This window comes from Cydia amplana, chromosome 4 (assembly GCF_948474715.1).
Source record: "Cydia amplana chromosome 4, ilCydAmpl1.1, whole genome shotgun sequence".
Classification (NCBI taxonomy): Eukaryota; Metazoa; Arthropoda; class Insecta; order Lepidoptera; family Tortricidae; genus Cydia; species Cydia amplana.
The window spans coordinates 16,024,872-16,044,936 of NC_086072.1; the positions used below are offsets into that span (position 1 = coordinate 16,024,872).

Sequence of the window (20,065 nt, forward strand, 5' to 3'; positions counted from 1 at the left end):
ATGATCAAAAGTACATCGAAGATGAAATCAACAAACTTCTAGCTGATGGAATCATTGAAGAGAGTAACTCGCCATGGCGCGCTCAGGTTCTACTGACAGGCGGCGCGCATCACAAAAAACGTATGTGCATTGACTACTCGCAAACTGTAAACAAATATACTTACCTTGATGCATATCCCCTGCCTAATATCGAAGAGGTTATAGCGAAGGTATCAAACTTCAAAGTATTCAGCAAGATTGACCTAAAATCGGCCTATCACCAGATTCCTATTATTCCTGAAAACAGACCCTTAACAGCATTTGAAGCAGCAGGCAATTTATATCAATTCCGTCGTATCCCGTTCGGGGTGACGAACGGTGTTGCATGTTTCCAAAGAGCTATAGATTCAATAATCCGGAAAACAAGTATTGATGGAATATATCCCTATTTGGATGACATAACTGTATGCGGGACAGATAAGAAAGACCACGACGAAAAACTAAATATTTTTTTAAAAATCGCAGAGAAGTATCACCTGACTATCAACAAAGAAAAGAGTCAATTCGCTTTGACAGATATTAGTATTCTTGGATATAATATAAATAATGGAATTGTAAAACCTGATCCAGACCGACTACGTCCGCTCCTCGATTTAGCATTGCCTCAAGATTCAGCATCTCTAAAACGAGCTATAGGACTGTTTTCACACTACTCTAAATGGGTGCCCGACTTTTCAAACAAGTTACACCCGCTAACACTAGTAGAGAAATACCCTTTGGACTCCAGACAAGCTGCTGCATTTGAAGAAATTAAACGCATTATATCGAAGTCGACGCTGTCCGCCATCGATCCTGATGAAACTTTTACTGTTGAAACAGATGCATCAGACTATTCCATCGCTGCTTCGCTGACACAAAATGGCCGACCTGTAGCATTTTTTTCGAAATCTCTAAGCGACAGTGAGAAGAACTACCCTATTATTGAGAAGGAAGCCTACGCTATAATAGAAAGCCTCAAGAAATGGAGACATTATTTACTCGGACGATCATTTTATCTCATAACTGATCAAAAATCGGTAGCTTACATGCTACAAGGACATGCTAGTAAAATAAAGAATGATAAAATTCAGAGATGGAGAATAGAACTTTCAAATTATACATTTGACATCAAATATCGTCCAGGGAGTCAAAACACTGTAGCAGACGCTCTGTCAAGGCAAGTTTGCTGCGCAGCGTCTACCGATGACCGTTTAAAGGAATTACATCAGTCACTTTGCCATCCTGGTGTAGCTCGACTAACGCACTGGATCAGATCTAAAAACTTACCATTTAGCTGTGATGATGTAAAGAGAGTAGTATCGTCATGCCCTACATGTGCGGAAATCAAACCCAGATTCAGCAAATCAACAGGGACTTTAATAAAAGCTACCGCACCATTTGAAAGATTATCTATGGACTTCAAAGGGCCAATACCATCAGCTACGCGAAACAAATATATTTTGACAATCATAGACGAATACTCCAGATTTCCGTTTGCCTATGCTTGCGCAGATATGAGCACGGAGACAGTCACAAAATGCCTGAGCGAACTGTTTTCTGTATTTGGATATCCGGCAACTATTCACACAGACCAAGGGACTTCTTTTATGTCTACTGAAATGAAAGACTTTTTACACTCTAAGGGCGTATCCACAAGCAGATCCTCACCTTATAATCCGCAAGGAAATGGACAGGTCGAACGCCTGAATGGTACTCTGTGGCAAACAATTCGCCTTGCTTTAAAAACCAAAAACTTACCTATTACCATGTGGGAGACTGTGATGACACAAGCGTTACATAGCATCCGGTCCTTACTTTGCACTTCAACTAATAAAACACCGCACGAGAGAATGTTTAACCACTGTCGACGATCTTCGTGGGGACAATCTATGCCACCTTGGCTACAGCCCGGAAAAGTCCTCCTTAAGAAATTCATTCGTGCAAGTAAGTACGACCCTCTGGTAGAAGAAGTTGATCTAATAGAAGCAAATCCTAGCTATAGTACAGTGAGATTATCAAACGGCAAAGAGATGCTAGTTTCGAATCGCCACCTCGCTCCCAGGGGTGCAGTGCCACTAACGGAATCTAACACAAACGATCTTTCTCCTACAAATAATAGTGCAGATAATGACACACATCATGATTTTGAATGCCATGGAAATGAAGGACTTGCAGATCCCATAGCTCGGTCCTCTGACCCAGTAACTGAAACAACCCCGAATGACGGAGCTCCAGACGTAACTGCAGAGCCAACTTCTCCCCCTCTTATTCCAAATGAACCACGGCGATCGGAGCCAGCTCCTTCCCATTTTATTCCGAATGAGCCACGTCGTTCGGCTCGAGCTCGACGACCCCCTTCCCATCTGATGGACTACGTTCAGGACTAAGGAGGGAAGAATGTCATGATTGTCACATTGTCATTTTTATTTTAGCATAATAAAACCTAAGATTCAGGTTCTTTAATTCTATTCCATATCACTCTGTCTAAATTGTCGGTCACACAAAATAAAATAATATATAATTAATTTAATAAATTGATGAGCATCGATTGGACCATACATTTATAGGGGCGTTTTTTAACTCTACTTCATAAAGCTTTGGATTCCTCCGAAAACGGTGCCGTCATATTACGGCCGCTATATAGCGTTGACTGACGTCACTAGAACGTTGTCTATGTAAACAAGATGGCGCGGTTTCCTAGACGGCGTTACGTTACGTTGATTGTCAACGTAACGTAAGATGACGGCCGTCATGACCTTGTCGATAGTTTCGTGAACGTTTTATTACATAGCGGTGACGCCATTTTGGAATAAATGACACGAGATTTGAATAAATGATTCCGTACTACGATTATTTTCCTTGTCTGATGATATTTCATCCTCCAAGTGAATTATAGATGATCAAGCAAATCTTGTCAGTAGGAAAAGGCGCGAAATTCAAATTTTCTATGGGACGTTATCCCATCGCGCCTACATTTTTCAAATTTGCCGCTTTGACCTTGGTGGATGACGGTGTGTTATGACGCCGTGGTACTTTCCACATGTCGCCACCGTAAAGACGGCCGTCTTTTGCTGCCGCTATATGACGGCCGTCATATGATGGCACCGTTTTCGGAGGAATCCAAAGCTTAACACTCGTGCGCGATACGCGGTGCGAAGCCGCGAACGCGAGTGTGGCGTCGATTTCGCAGATTGTTCACGCCTTCGCGCATTGTTCCCCATTTTTTGTCGGTTTTTCGGCCCGCGTCAAAGGAGGCGCGAAGCGCGAACTAGCAAGACTCCACATTACTCACTATTTTGGCTCATCAGTTGCAAGATTAATATAATTATATTATATAAAGCGTCTATAATTTACGGTTTTACAACAAAACAAAATGGAAAAATAGCCACAGCAAGTATGATGCCGTAGATAAATGACAGTTAAACTCGATCAGCTGATGCTTTTCCGCCATCTTGGCGCGAACCAAACTGCAAATTCACCGTGAAGTTTACGAGTGTGGAGTGGAGTCATAATTCAACGCCGTGATATGTTCGCTCTGCGAAGTCGCGCCGCGATTCACGCGTATAGTCTGGAGGGGGCTATAGAGATAGAGGTACAATAGTAAAGACATGAAATGGTACAACCGGGAGATAACCGAACGAGATGCTCTTATGGAACTTTCAGGAGGAGTATCAGAGAATGCATTATTATTTTTTGTTCTTGTCACAGTCTCACTTTTTTTTATTCCCCAGCGTAAGTTTAGTATAATTTTATGGCGGAAAAAAAATTATCCGACCAAATTACGTAGGTTGTTTAAGGTATGTAGTCAGGAATGTTAGACGTGTTTTTAATTTAGTCACTTTGCGTATGTTCTGTCTTTTAAAGTGGTAACATACTATCGCACCGCACCGCGACCTTGGTGCGTCGCACCATAAGCCATAAGTGAGAGCGAGAAACAGATATCTCTTTCTCGCTCTCACGCGCACGGGCGCACGCGTATAGCACATATAGCTGGTCAAGCAAATCTTGTCAGTAAAAAAAGGCGCAAAATTCAAATTTTCTATGGGACGATATCCTTTCGCGCCTATATTTTTCAAATTTGCCGCCTTTTTCTACTGACAAGATCTGCTTGACCAGCTATATATAGAGAATAAAATTATATATATTATACTAGATCTATGCGTATAGGGCAAGTATATACTCCGAGTCGTAATTAGATTCCAAAAAATGTTGCCACTGCAATAATTTGTTTGTAAAATAGTAAATTCCTTTTTATAAATAAACACGCTAAGATAATTTATTTATTGGTAATTTCACTCCTACGATTTAAAAAAGTAGTTATATTTACTTATTTTTACATACACTTGTCAGTAGAAAAAGGCGGCAAATTTGAAATGATGAGAATGAGAATCATACTATCTTTGTCTTAGACGAGTACTAGCACCCAAAAGAAAAGGATGAGTATAGTTTTTTTTGTTCCTATTTACTGACAAGATTTGGTTGACCCAGTATAATTACGATTTTCAGTTGGTCAACCAGACGGTTGAGCATATAGAAAAACGCTTCAGAACTGTCACTGTCACAGGCAATAATTGTAAAAAAAAAAAGTCACTGTCACAAGTGTCACAAGCAACCTCGCAAGTCTCGCAACAAAATAGGCAGCACTTTTATTTGGCTCGTATTGTTTTGGTTTGTTATAGAAAGTCAAGTTTTAAAATTTAACTGTTTATTATTCAGTATAAAATCACGGTTTCTTTCATCTCTCTGCAATGGCTGGTCAGGGGCATCAGTTTCCCGGTAACTTCCAGGGAAACGCCGGCGCGATGCGGTCCGGTTTTGGCGGCGCTCCGATGGGAGGCCAAATGCAACCTATGCCCAACCAGTTAGCAGGTAACTATTTTATAAGTGTATGTCTTAAGAAAAAGAGCCAAATGAAACGCCTGTACTTGCCTTGTTGACTGCTATGCCATCCATTGTTAAATAACAAATGTTCTTTCAGGAGTGATGGGTGGTGGAATGGCCAACCCCGGCGGCATGGTGGGCATGGGCAACCAGATGGTGCCTCCATATCCGACAGCCATGCAGAACCAAATGGCAGCTATGGGTATGGGCCCCCAGGTAACTAATCTATATCACACAGTATTTACAGCATTACAAATACTTTTAATACTTAAGCCATTCAACAATTCTTGAGGTTAATTTGATTGCAAATACATATTTATCCTTTTATTAATCTAATGATCTTCCACAGTTTTGGCTATGTAAGAAAAATGGCCTTGTGGAATGGATGTGTTCAGAAACTTTGGTTAACTTTGTAAGGCAGTTAGAAAATGTTCAGAAAACATTCACTCTGTTAGTAAATTTACCGTAACACACTATGTATTTGTTTCCAGGGCATGGGAGTGGGTGTTGGAGGTAACCCAAACCCAGGATTAGCCCAAGCTGTGCAGCAACAAGGTAATAATTTTTTAGCACTGTTCTCTTTTTCTTTTTGAATTTAGACCTCTCTGTCTCCTGTTGCCATATCCTTCACTTTATTTGGCGCGGGAATGTTTTACACTATAGGTAATTTTTTTAGCATTAGAAAGAACTTGAAAGAAGGTAAGCGATCTTGACATGTCTTTTAATTGAAAAACGTTTTTTAAAAATCATTAACTATTACTTATGAAAGCAGAAGAATATAAATGATCATATTAGATTCATAATTGATACATATTTGCCCTAACTTATTTTTAAAATGTGTTTTTCAATTAAAAGACACATCAAGATTGTTTACCTTATTTCTAATGCTAAAAAAAACGAAGTATAGCCAAAATTTGTTAAATCGGTTTCTAGACACATTTGGTGCTTACTACCTATTTTTAAATGATAGTATTTTCCAAAAAACAGAGTAAACCACTCAAAATCCTGGGTATGTACCTCACCCAGTTCATCCATCTTAGTTTCCGTTTTTTCTCTTACAGCCATTAGGAAGTTCTGACTTGATTCATTAGGAGTAATGACCCCTAAGACTGACTTTAAATGCATATGTTTTGTTGAGTTAACAATAAATATAGGGGTCCCGTTGTTTCCCATAAAATTTTAAGTCATAATGTATCGTTTGTCATATTATCATTAGTCATAAAACTGAAACCGTTAACATTTCAGGATTTTCGTTAGGTTATCCTATAGATAGGTTAGGTTACGTTTGTTTTAAGGCAATCCTGAAAAGTGACGCGTTTCTGAACCAAATGAATTATGACTAACGAAAATTTGGGCAAACAATACATTATGCCTTAAAACTATTTGGGAAACAATAGAGACCCATAATTATATTGCATGTGGCAATCCTTTTCAATTCCTAAACTAAATTTACAGTTTATCACATGTTTTTAGTGAGGTTCTGGTCTCTAAAAACTATTATGAAAAATAAAGATTACCGCATCTCAATAAAAAGAAAAGTTTTCAATATGTGTATATTGCCTATACTAACATATGGATGCCAAACCTGGGCCGCAACAAGAAAAATCACACAAAAGTTGATAACGTGCCAGAGGGGAATGGAAAGAAGCATTTTAGGGTACACAAAAAGAGACAGAAAACGGGCGACGGAAATAAGAGAGATCACAAAACTGGAAGATGTTACTCTAAAATCAAAAACTCTAAAATGGAAGTGGGCGGGCCACATGCTCAGGGAAAAGCAGAAATGGTCAAACATACTGACTGAGTGGACCCCACGCTACGACAAAAAAAGAAAAAAAGGCAGACAATACAAGAGATGGTCAGATGATTTAAAGAAAACTGCTGGTCCACTATGGAACCGACTAGCCAGAGACAGAGAAGCATGGAAGGCAATGGAGGAGGCCTTTGTGTCAAAAGGACACGTCGAGCCGACGGTTGTTGCAAACACATAAATAAATATTGTATTAAATATTATTAACTGTATGTTCGATAATAAAAGGCTTTGAAATTGAAATTGAAATTGAAATTGAAATTGAACATGTTTTTAGTCCATAGCAGGGCTGGGGTTCAATTCTTGTCCATTGTACATTGTTTTTTGTATTTCCAGCAAGCATGCAGCAAGCGGTGGCGGTACCTGCGTCTGCTGCTCCAGCAACTGCCTCGGCACCCGCACAGCCGCAGCAGAACAAGGACTTCAACACTGCTTCACTTTGCAAGTATGTCACAACCTTTTTTGATCAATGATACCTACCATTTCTCCAACCACTCATTTTTTTAGGAATAAAATTTTTTTGAGGGGTGGGTGGTCAAACCCTCTATGACGAGCTGATGGGAAATTTGAAATTGGTTACATTTGACATGTGAGGGTTTGGCCGCTTAGCTTTTGAATTTTGGCAAAAATGAATGAAATTTGTTTACTATTCACTTTATGCTTTAGTTTCGCCCGAAACTAGAGTAAGATAAAACCGAATCTTCGGTTACAGCAAAAAGTATGGTTTCATTTAGAGATGCCACGAATATTCGGCAACTATTCGGTATTCGGCCACTTTGCCGAATATTCGGTATTCGGCCGAATGTTGCCTACTATTCGGTCGAATACCGAATATCTGTTGCACCTACTTAAAAAGAAAAATTTCACAATAAAAATAACCAAAAACTATGTAGGTATATTTAGAATGTGCTCTTGGAAAGTTGTTAAATGCGAAGACCCTTTTTTGAGCATTAAAACATTTTATTTTTATCATGAGTGTAGTTACGCACTAACCGTCCTATACAACTCGTTCGTCCGGTCCAAGCTAGAAACAAATGCGATCATTTGGAATCCCCACGAAAAACATTACACGCTTCTAGTGGAAAGAGTCCAAAAATCCTTCGTTAGGTTCCTATATAAGAAATTATACGGGTATTATCCTCTTCTGTATCCAACATTATTCGTGTTGGGTATGGTAGACTACACATCCCTCGAAACTCGCAGGAGTATATATCTAGTCAAATATTTCTTCCAACTAATACGAGGGACAATAACCAACTCTCAATTACTGTCACAAATAGCAAATCGTGTTCCCCGACTTACTGCTAAAGTGCTACGTCCTCGACGCCGCGGTCTCTTCGCTGTCCCTACAACTCGAACTCGCATGCTTGCTAACTCTCTTTACCAAGCGCAGACGCTACTGAACGACATATTAGACAGCGACGACCAACTCGATATCTTCACTACAACCGAGACCAAATTCCTAGCCGCATCATGTCGTTATATCGAGACACTCGTAACCACTAGCTCCATTATTTACCAATGAGTGCATTATTAGGAAAAATTAAATCAGTTTTGTGCCCATTTATTATGTATCAATGAATTTAATATTAATCCTATAAGAGTAAATTGTGACATATTTTAAAAAATGAAAATAGTAATATTTATTTTATTTTATTTTATTTTATTTTGATCTTCTTATATAGGTACTCTTATATCCTAATTTAGTCTGTAGAAATCGATCTCATTTAAGTTATTATCATTATTGTATTTAGAAGACTTTGACATTGTTGCTAATTCCATAATTATTCGGTATTGTACATATAATTTAAGTTTTGATGTAATCCAATTTTATTTTATTGAATTTACTGCAGTTAATGCATGTTAGACACTAAGTAATGTAACGCCAATTAGCACGTAAGGTTTATCTGTAAGTGCTGATTGATTGAATTGAATAAATGGAATGAAAAATGAGTCTGTTTTGTTTGACTCTATTCGTTAATGCTGTTCAACAAAAATATATCTTAGCTAACGTCATCTAACGTTAAGCTTTGTTAGCGATCAGTTTTCATAATAATTGTGACTCAAAATGTTCGCATGTCATGCCGAATTCGGTATTCGGCCGAGAGAGGTGCCGAATATTCGGTATTCGGCCAAAACCACTATTCGGGGCATCTCTAGTTTCATTCATACACAAATGTTGAGCTAACAAGTTAGAAAGAATAGATTGGAAATTTCATACCTATTGTAAAATATATTTTTCCAGATTTGGCCAAGAAACAGTACAAGATATAGTAAGCAGGACACAGGATGTTTTTCAAACACTGAAAGCAATTCAAGTAAGTTCAGATACATTTATATGCTTGCTATTTTTTTGTATAATGCTCATTAGGATTTTTATTTTGTTTTGTTTAAAATGTTTTATTATGTTTAAAATGCATGTATCCAGATATGTCAATTCAAGGATTAAATTAAATTTTGAAATGTATTTATTTATAGAAACAATAACTTCTAATGTAAAAAAAAAGATGTTTTGGTTTAGTGCGTGAACCGCAAGCTCGCGGCGTGTTTAAAAACAAGACCAATTCTTTGTCAACTTGGGGGAAGTGAGTTTAGTTTTCCTTTCTTTAAACATGTTTTGTAGTTAGAGATTAATAAAAAAAAATTAAATAGATGTTAAATATTTTTCCTATTGTATGTTTAGTCAGGCGTGGTTCACTCCGCGATTTCGTTGCTGTAGCTAAAAGTACATCCGTTCCACACCAATTTTGGTGGCTAGCCATAAGCCGCGCGTGGCGCTGTCGCCACCTAACGGCCATATCTGTGCTGATCGTAACAGACGCGTTTTGTTAGGGAGTGAGTCTTCTGTATCTATTACTATTATTTATTCTGTGGTTTAGTATAGTGGTTTTGTATTTTAAATTGTGTTTGTTTTGTTGTAGCCTCCAAACGGCACTCAGATCGGCGAGAACGCCAGTAACGATAAGAAGACTAAGATGCAGGAGCAGTTACGAACGATACGGCTATTGTTTAAGCGCCTGCGCCTGGTCTATGACAAATGCAACGAAACGTGTCAGGTACACATTTGTTACAATAGGCTACATTCCTACTAGTCAAATCAGCTTCTTTTTTAGAACTGTCAAAACGATTTTTTAGTATGGAATTTATATGAAAACAAATATAGTGACGTCACGGTAAACTCACCTACTTTTTATATTTCAATCCGATTTATTAAATACAAATTGTGTTTAAAAATAGCTGCTATCTATGTATTTCTAATAATTATCTGGTGCTTTATTTCGTGCACGGTTTGAAATAATTTATTTTAAGTACAGGAAACATCCCTATTGGCATCAGGCAATAAGGTTCATATTAGGTTTACTTTAGAGCCCATAGTATTCGCAATAGCTCGGATAATACATGTAACCTACATAGTTTAGTTATAAAAAACAATTATTACTTATTCCGGAACTTTTTTAACCCCACATTTCCCGGAACTGTCGAACTACACCCGTCGGCCAGTAGTCCACGCTCGCTTGTGTCCCACAGAGCAAATAGTTACGCTACCGCAGCTAGCATTCCTTCAGCATGTTACAGACCTACATTTATAAAATTCTGCAGCAACCTGCAAGGGTTGGTTCTTGTGGGCATTCTGGGACCGCTAGTAGGCGGACGCCCTGCCTAAATGTTTTGAAGGCAATAGTTGATACCACTCACCCCACATTTGAAAAATATTTCTTTGTCTATCTGCATCACAAACTAAAAACATCGAAATTATTGTTACCTCTAAAGTTACTTATATAAATATTTACAGCAATATCATTATTTAGAAGCGCTGGTGGCCTAGCGGTAAGAGCGTGCTACTTGCAATCCGGAGGTCGCGGGTTCGAACCCCGGCTCGTACCAATGAGTTTTTCGGAACTTATGTACGAAATATCATTTGATATTTACCAGTCGCTTTTCGGTGAAGGAAAAACATCGTGAGGAAACCGGACTAATCCCAATACGGGCCTAGTTTACCCTCTGGGTTGGAAGGTCAGATGGCAGTCGCTTTCGTAAAAACTAGTGCCCACGTCAATTACTAGGATTAGTTGCCAAGCGGACCCCAGGCTCCCATGAGCCGTGGCAAAATGCCGGGACAACGCGAGGAAGATGATGATTATTATTTTGATGTGACATATTGTAAATTCGCCATTAATTGCAGGGTATGGAATACACACACATGGAGAGCTTAATCCCGCTGAAGGACGAGGCCGACAACAAGACTTTGGACGAGCGACGGAACACGGAGTCTTACCGACGAGACTTGGAGGAGAACAGGGAGCTAACGGAACAGGTGAGAGTAGAACAGTTTGTCTCATTACCATAGAGAAAAAATACATAGAGTGCTCACTCCATACATCAGTTTTAGTACCAAAAAGACTATTAGCATCTAGCATCGAGTAGCGGAACTATCAGTACTGCTACTTGACAATAGATGTCGCCACCGACCGGAAAGTCTTATGCTGTTGAGACAAGACTTTCCGGTCGGTGCTACATCTATTGTCAAGTAGCAGTACTGATAGTTCCGCTACTCGATGCTAGATGTAGACACTGAAATTAATAGTCTGAACACTCTGAACTGATGTATGGAGTGAGCACTCTATGTATTTTTTTCTCTATGCTCATTACACACATGAGAAAGGAAGACAACCCTGCAGACTTGCAGAGTAAGCTTGTTCAAACTCGTTCGAAAGATCGGCTCACTTTATATTTCGTCAACCTACCTATTCTTGGCAGGAACATTGTTCACATAAATACAATTTTTAAGTTCATATATATGCTGTTCATATATCGCCTGGGAATTTCGCGATGGCATGGGTCGCGAGGTCTCTGTTCGAGGCGAACTACTATGTAGTTTATAACAAGCCGACTATTATTAAAGGTCCGATCACACCGCAACTTAATAACGGTGACAGTCGCAGTGACGCGCCGTAAACGTCACGATTTTATCGCATACCCTCCCAAGTAATATGTATGTACGAGTGTGTATGTAAACACTTTATTGTACATAAGACAGGTTAAGATACAATTAAAAGAAAGAAATAAATTTAAGGCACGTTACTGCGATTCCGCACCGTCAGCGTATATTGAGCAGCGGTGTGTACGAAACTTAACATTTCGTGATGTACTCCATTAATGCCGCGACCGCTGCAGGGGACTATCGAGTGCGCCGACTTCTGGCCGAAGGGTGTCGTGTTTCGGAGGTTCCGGGGCAAACTGCCGAATCCGACACAGGAGCAGCCGATGCAACGGAGCCACGCCGTTTTATCCACTAAATAACTAGTGTTTAGTTTTAAGTTTATTAAATACATATGTATGTTAGTCTGTAAGGTATTTGTAATATGGGCCTTGTTGCCTGAATTAAATTTCTAAATAAATAAATTAATTAATTGTCATACGTTGTTAGATGGGTGAGATAATATTCGCCATTGTCATTAATCAACTTTAATATTGTTACAGGTGGTCCTCAAGAACAAACAGCTCAAAGAAGTCATAACGAATTTAAGGACTATCATATGGGAAATTAATGTTATGCTTACTATGAGACGATCTTAAACTAAATTTCAAAAATATCGTAAAACCATTTTTAAATTTTTTAGTGATTTTCTGGAGACATGATGGACGTGTATTGGTATTCCACCTGTCCAATGTGTATTTGCGTGTCAAATGTTGCTTAGTGAGACGCAATGCACATTGGACCAAGAAATTGGACAATCGTCCTTAGATGTATAGAAAGTAAAGATCATAAGCTAAGTAGGTTTTTGATTCTGTGATAGTATATCTAGTATAATTAAATATATCTGAAGATATTCTTCCCTCTTATCATTTAGGATAATGTACTACTAAACGCCATGAGCTTTTGGGAGGTTTACACCAATACACCTTCGATCAAAGATTTGTTTTCTCAGTAAGTGATAATGTGGCCATTATGGCAATGTATAATTACGTATGTACTATCTATTTCATATTGTAATGTAAACTGTAAATTAAAATGCGAAGTGAATATGGGAAATGTACAAATTAGTTTTTTTTTCATAAACTGATGTTAACTATTGGCATAGATTATGTAATTGTCAGATACTGTAGTTACCTATGTCGAGAAATGTTGATGATGATGACTAAGAAATCTCCCTTGTAAATATATTTTTTGTACATATTTTATGTTTTTATTTAAACAAATAAAAAGCAATTGAAATAAATAACTTTATTCTTTCAAAATTAAAAATAGACATAAAATAACTTACATATAAAATCGGCAAGCCGTCGGTTGTTTTTGATCCAAAATTTTCACGTTTAAGTACGTCTTAGGAAATAAATAAAGGAAAAACTTACGTATCTAACTTCACTCTGGGGTTCAATAGATCTCCTGTTTTAAGCCAAACAGTCGTATCACACAAGTTATATTCAGGGGTCGGACAAAAAGTGCGGATGACGTCAAACCACTTATAGGATGATTTCAAATAGTATTTTTGATTTTCATAAACAATTATCACTTATCATTTATCAACCTCTTTATTAAACGATATCCCCACTTGAAATGAGTAAGTACGTTTTTGACTGACACATTGTCAATCAGATGAACAATAAATTGACTTCGTTATTGATAGCTATTGTATCTTCACGATTATATTTAGCTAAAATGTATATTTACTAATGTATAAGAAAACGCTCTAAAATGTCATCTGTACTCGAATATTGTGGCAATTTTCCGTTTTTGGAGGTACGTGACAAACACGTATACTGCTCTTGCTGTAATCAAGATATACCAACGAAGAAATTTATTTTATTCACTACATCACCCTACCACCTGTATTATTAATTCCATGGATTTATTTACGATTATTTTGTTACTTCATTAATACTACTTTGTTACTACATGTCACACGGAAGTTTAAATACAAACTCAAACATCATCCTGTGTGCAAGATTACGTCATTTTTACGTCATCGGCTCTTTTTGTCCGACCCCTGGACTTATATTAATGGAGCACGGCTTTTTTGTATTAACACTGCAAAGATCTCGAGTATTTGTGTTTTGCGGTCCCAGCACCGCTTTATCAAACCCGGGTTCAAGTGTATTCGCATCTATTTGTTTTATAAAAGAGTAGTTTTCAAACTTGCCCAAATTAGAACAAGTGAAGCCGCTCTTGTAGATAATCTTATATTTTACCTGCAGGTTACTGATAGGTAATCAAGTCAACAATCTTTTCGTCGTTTCGTTCGCTCGAACTTGGGCTTTCTTCCCTGAGGCCATAAGAAAAAACTCAAATGTTAATAAGTAAATGCATTATTTAACTTCTTACTTTTATAAAACAAAACTACTTAACTACGAAAGCTTATCTACGCTCGATCGGTTTCGCGATCTCGGAGCTTGCTTTTTTCGACTTCTTCTTCTCGTAAGGGCGATGGTCGATGGGGGAGTCTTCAATTTTCCTGGGTTTCTCGGGTTGCTCCGGAATGTCAGGTTGGTCGGCAAGTTCGGGCATTTCGGGGGAAGCCTCGAGCTCTTTGCCGGCGCTGCGGCCGGCCGGCAGTGCGTGGAAGGCCTCGGCGAGCTCAGGGTTGATTTCCTCGAGGGGAGTGTCGCCGGTGCGGATGTAGACGGGCACGTAGCCAGGCACCGGAGGAAGGAACTGCCATTTTGGACGGGCCTCTGGAAAGAAGAGAGATTTTATGAGGGTATGGCTCGTTTTTGACGGAAATAGGACGGCATAAGTACACAAGTGGGTCCGATTAACTCAAATATTGAAGTTGTTACCATGTCCGGAAACGCCGGACTCCTAAAGCAACAGTGACATGGCTTTCTGAAGAAATAACTTGGAACATTCCAACATTCATAACATTCGGATCTGACGCGGTGGTTACAATTTTTACAAATGTAAGTCTCATAATATAGGTATCTACATTTATTTATCTATTGTCCCGAATAGAATCTGGGAGTCCACCGCGAAAATCGAAATTCGTAAATTGCGGGGATCTTTCTCTTTTACTCCATATGAATAAGAGTGACGGAGAAAGATGTCCGCAATTCGCGAACTTCGATTTTCGCGGTTATAGCCCCGTATATAGTCGGCTTATAAATCGACGTTACAAGCTAAAATGAAACATTTTTATATCAACCATAAATTAAAGTTCCAAACGTAAATCTAGGTTTCAAAATTATGTTGTGCGATGTTATTGTTATGTGCAATGTACGCAATATAGTATTACTGACGTACTTGCAAGACTTTAGACTCACTTTGAACTTAACACATTCGTATCATAATTCATACGCCTACGTCACCCGTCACCGAGGAAGTAAAGTCCAGTGGTTATCGCAGAAATAGCAGCTTCGCCGCCCAAGGCAGACACAACATGCATTTCATAGATAATAGTCTCTTGGAACCGCTCGACTCGTTATAGCGGTCGTTCAACTCTGACTTATTGGATGGACTATCGGCAAAGACTTCTGGGCGTAGATTCCGCGTGAAGCTAAGTGTAGGTGTGCTCGTTACACGCGGCCGCTTTTTACTTATAAAGCGACCCTCGAGCCACAGTTGATTCTCATATTACATACCAATTACTGTAGGTAAGGCGACATTACATGGGTACAGCAAAATTTCGCAAATATAAGCTCCAACATCAAAGATTTCAAAAGTAAGGATAGGCCCTTTCATATAATGCCGAGCGAAATACGCACCAACGAAAATGTGCACAAACGCCAATTGCACACCAATGAACTAACCCACTCCCACTTCATAGTGTTCGTTAAACCCGTCTTTACGAAGTAATATATTAAGGGTCGGTTGCGCCAAACCGTCTGTCACTGTTAAAGCGTGCGCTAAATTTTATTGTATGGGAAGTTTCATAGATCTCTGCTGCGTGACGTTGATCAATCTGTTAACTGTGGCTGGTGCAACTGGCCCTAAGTCAATGTCCAACATACGGTTTAACAATCAAAATTACAGTATAAGAATTATCTTGGTATAAGTGTGGCCATTACTTGGATGAAGCAGGTTTTAGGCAAACTATTAGTTTAGTTCATAGGTAAGTACTAGAAACGTGATTTTTTCTGTATGAAGGTACGACCGGTTACGCTAACCCATCAGTTAGCGTAGCCGGTCAAGCGAGTACCTACATGTTGCAAATGTGGAAGCATCTGAACTGCGTGGTCGCGCTATGATACCTACCTTATTAGTATGCGATCGCTTATGCGTAGTGAGCACGAGTTGTATTATTTATTATGCTCCCTCTATTGGTGAGTGATCTGCGACTATCGGCATATGGGGAGCTACTCTTTAAATGACCAACTTAAGCTAAGTAAGAGTGATGCTAAGATTTCGCAGTCGGATGCGTAGATGACTGGAAATGATGCTCCAAGTAGTCCAAAAGAAGTTTTTGTACTTTACGTGGGTAAGTACCTAGTTGTTTGAGTATTTAAACTGTCTACTGCCTACATATGTGGCTTTCCTTAAGAGAAGGGTCCCTGTGCTTCACGTGCATAAGGACCTTTTCATCAGAAAAGAATAGGTACTTAGGGTTGAAAGCTACATTTAGTATATTACTCGAGGTTTATGTAGGTACCTAGTGTTAGCAATTTGAGTCTGGAGTCTCGTCTTTAAGACACTTACCTTTAAACTTGTTAGAGATTTTGGTTTTCTGTAGGATTTTTCGTTTTTTCTAGCGACAATATTTTTTCTGATGTTGCGCGTCACTTAGGACTTGATATAAGTTCTTGCGAACGTGACACACTGATATTAATGAAATATGTAGGTATATAATATTTTACAAATTTTAAATATTTCAAATATGCCTATCTAATCCTGAAATATCCGTGTGATCCTTTGGATTTTTTATTATCTCATCGTAACAGTAGGTACAATTTTAGTTTGAAATTAACATCTTATGATTTTAGTGTTAAGGTAGAATATGTTAAATGTGCAAAAACCATCTGTGCACACACAAATGCACGGTGCTAGTAGGTAGCGAAATACGACTCTACAGCAGTTTTACGAATGCACTTTCAGATATATGGCCGTCGTAATGATTACGACTTTACAAACCGACGTTAACAGATAACTAAAGAAGATTATATATGTTAGCAAGTTAGAAAGCTTATTTATTGCAGTACAATAAACATGCAAGTTGAAAGTTAAGGTGAGGAAAGCCGAGGCAGTTATAGGTATATCACATTTTCGATTCAATTTTCGACAACTAGCAATGTAAGTATCGTTTCTATGATTTCTATGCCTACCTACACGACTACATGAAAGTTAAGTCGAGCCAAAAAATTGATCACCTTAACGATATTATTAGCCTTTAAATAGATCTTTAAGATCTCTTGATTTTCTAAGAATTTTCTGGTTCCGGCACGGTATTCTGTTTTGACATCGTTTCAAAACTTAATCTGACTGACGTTTTTTAAACATTATTGAATTTGCAAAAACATCAATGAAAACGCAACTTTGCACTATTTAATTAATGTCTAATATTCGCGCTATTTCAACAATTACCTACATGCCTTAAGCGTTGACAGATTTAGCATAGTTTGATGCATTAATCTAGGGTAATTCCGGGGTAGTTGGCCATAGTTTTTAGGGTTCCGTACCCAAAGGGTAAAAACGGGACCCTATGACGGCGACTAAGACTCTGCTGTCCGTCCGTCCGTCCGTCCGTCCGTCTGTCACCAGGCTGTATCTCACGAACCGTGATAGCTAGACAGTTGAAATTTTCACAGATGATGTATTTCTGTTGCCGCTATAACAACAAATACTAAAAACAGAATAAAATAAAGATTTAAGTGGGGCTCCCATACAACAAACGTGATTTTTGACCGAAGTTAAGCAACGTCGGGCGGGGTCAGTACTTGGATGGGTGACCGTTTTTTTGCTTGTTTTGCTCTATGTTTTGTTGCGGAACCCTCCCTGCGCGAGTCCGACTCGCACTTGGCCGGTTTTTTATTTAATCGTTATCATGCATAGTGGGACGTTGTCACTGATATCTGATAAACTTTGGAGTACCTAATTCGTGATAGATACATCTTCATCACTGTGTGCCTTCACGGCCATATGGCCATAATACCCCAACTTTAACTGGCCGTCTCTCCTTTTCGTCCGGGAGAGAAGACCACGCCTAAAATCAAAACAAGTTGAGCCTCGAGTTTCATTCTTATTTAGGTTAGAACAATACTACAACCGTATACTTTGCACCAAAAGCAAATAACACCATTAGAATAAGACACAAGCATCACCACCATGTAAAATATGAACCCTCTAAGAAATATTTGTACTAGTCAAAACAATCAACAAGGATTTTACGTACTTTTACAAGTTTTTCCCCCAAATTTTTGGCCATATCTTTGCTCCCAACTCCCAAGCATGACGTGAAGCGTACTAAACAAGAACTAGCGACATTTAGCCATCATAACCATGAAATATTTGGATGGGCAATCTCCCTCTTATGGCCATCTACCCCGGAATTACCCTACATCAAAATTTTTACCTACACTACACCGGCATAATACCGCAAGTACTTACTCATCTGATACAGTTACTTTTCTCTGATGGATACAGACTAGTGGGTCAAATTAAATTCTCTTAAGCTTGTTTGGACTTCGTCGTTAAATCTTTAAGCACGTGCGAGTGCAACTTATGTTTGGTTAACAGAAGATACACCCAGCTGCAAAAATTAATGGTCACTTTATGAATGAATTCCTTTCATCTTTAAATGTCTATGCAATTATGAAGCTCGCTGTACAAGTATTCAGTTAACTTAGAACCTTGGCATTATACAAAGGAAAAAACATTTAACGTGAAAGGTTATTGATATTACGCTTCCTATAATCCTATTCCTTTGTTTTTTATCGTAGTTCAATAAGTGATCAAAATAATCTTTGGCAAATCGTTAATCGACCATTTAATTGTCTCTAGAAACTAGTCAATACACAATAAACAATATTTAATTATCCGTGGAGATATTATTTATTAATAGTTTTACTTACGTGAATTTGACCCATTTTTTATAAAAATAACATAATCATCATATCGATAAAAGCATCGTGTCAGTTTTTATAATTTGTAGGGACCTACCTACACCATGGTACAAAATACAAACCTATTTATATTTTGTACCATCGCCCACACTGTTAACTAACAGTTTGTAAACCTTATTACAAATAGCATAAGGTCCACCGATGGACAGTTAAGAGTGTTGCTGTTTGAACAAGTCCCCGTAGCCCAATATACCTGGGTGAATATCCCAAGCAATAAAATTTGATGGCAAGACTGAAAACGCTGGTGCAGAAAGTCAAAATAGTCATATACTATTTTTTTTTGGAAACATCTCTTAGCTATCGACCTTGGGCAATAGCTAATATTAAAATATTAAATAATTGAATCATTGAAAAAAAATAATAAAGGCCCAATTTTTCATTCAGGTGGGTTGTCCGGAACCCAGTTATTCTTGTTTAATGCCGCATAACTCTAAAACTATACAAGATATCAAATTAGTTTTTAGTTCATTATAATACCATATCAATAAAGAACCCTTTAAAATATTACTTGCTTACTAACTCTTTAATAAACCCCCTTATTATGCGTAAAGAAATTTGTCCGGCAAAATAATCCTTATTACCGCGGACAAATTTCATCGACGTTTACTGGCTAAGTTTGACTTCGTACGCCCCCCCGCCTCCTGCGCACTTTGAGAGTCAGTTGTGCCGCGGCTCTCACCGCAAGAAGACGTCGAAGTGATGCCGAATAGATCCGCTACACACGTGAGTCATGTCATTTCGATGTTACGGGGACAAAAAAAATATCATTCCGGAGTTTGCTATATGTTTTTTGTTTCATATTTGTTATTTTTCAAATATTTACAGATCGTGTATTTTGTACTTGTGAGTTTAAATGTCGCGATAGTTAAAGAATGTGGGATTTAGTTATTTTTTTATAATTTTATTTCACCTCGGTTTATCATTCCACCAATTTCATTCCGGTGATTTCGGTGTAGTAAAATGGCTTTAATACCCACCAGAATGAAAAATAACACCGGAATGCTATCAAAAGTAGCTTCACTTTTGTGTTTAAGTATTATTTGGGGGCACTGCCATGCCCCCGCCAAGTCCGACAAAATAAGATTCAATCAAAGACAAACATAATTTGGAACTATTGCGAATGCGGACACGGAAAAGGTGCTGCGGACGGGATTGGTGGTATTTTAAAGACGGCTGCCGATAAAATGGTCTCCTTTGGAAATGACATCCCTGATATCGATGCTTTGGTCCAAATTTTTCAGTCTAGGGTTCAACGAGTGAAAATCAAAATAGTCCAAGACTACGAAGTAACTGAAAAAGATTGGC

At 38.4% G+C, this 20,065-nt stretch overlaps 2 protein-coding genes across 2 annotated transcripts in view; one reads left to right on the plus strand and one right to left on the minus strand.

The window, feature by feature from the left end:
• Window positions 1-4,678: 4,678 nt before the first annotated feature.
• Window positions 4,679-12,288, plus strand: LOC134647653 (mediator of RNA polymerase II transcription subunit 30). The gene is made up of 8 exons (XM_063502008.1): window positions 4,679-4,887; window positions 4,997-5,115; window positions 5,391-5,454; window positions 7,046-7,154; window positions 8,955-9,027; window positions 9,631-9,765; window positions 10,893-11,024; window positions 12,191-12,288. The coding sequence occupies exons 1-8, from the start codon at window positions 4,767-4,769 to the stop codon at window positions 12,284-12,286; spliced, it is 849 nt and encodes a 282-aa protein (XP_063358078.1). The 5' UTR covers window positions 4,679-4,766; the 3' UTR covers window positions 12,287-12,288.
• A 1,763-nt stretch (window positions 12,289-14,051) lies between these two features.
• LOC134647317 (uncharacterized) overlaps window positions 14,052-20,065 on the minus strand; it is a 72,501-nt gene continuing 66,487 nt past the window's right edge. Inside the window, exon 3 of the mRNA XM_063501620.1 lies at window positions 14,052-14,383. Within this exon, the coding sequence (XP_063357690.1) occupies window positions 14,067-14,383 (317 nt within the window). The 3' untranslated portion in view covers window positions 14,052-14,066. The remainder of the gene's footprint in view (window positions 14,384-20,065) is intronic.

Coding starts and splice junctions, on each gene's coding strand:
- LOC134647653 (XM_063502008.1), top strand. CDS start 4,767: ATGGCTGGTCAGGGGCATCAGTTTCCCGGTAACTTCCAGGGAAACGCC. Junction 4,888..4,996: donor TATGCCCAACCAGTTAGCAG/GTAACTATTTTA, acceptor ATGTTCTTTCAG/GAGTGATGGGTGGTGGAATG. Junction 5,116..5,390: donor CTATGGGTATGGGCCCCCAG/GTAACTAATCTA, acceptor ATTTGTTTCCAG/GGCATGGGAGTGGGTGTTGG.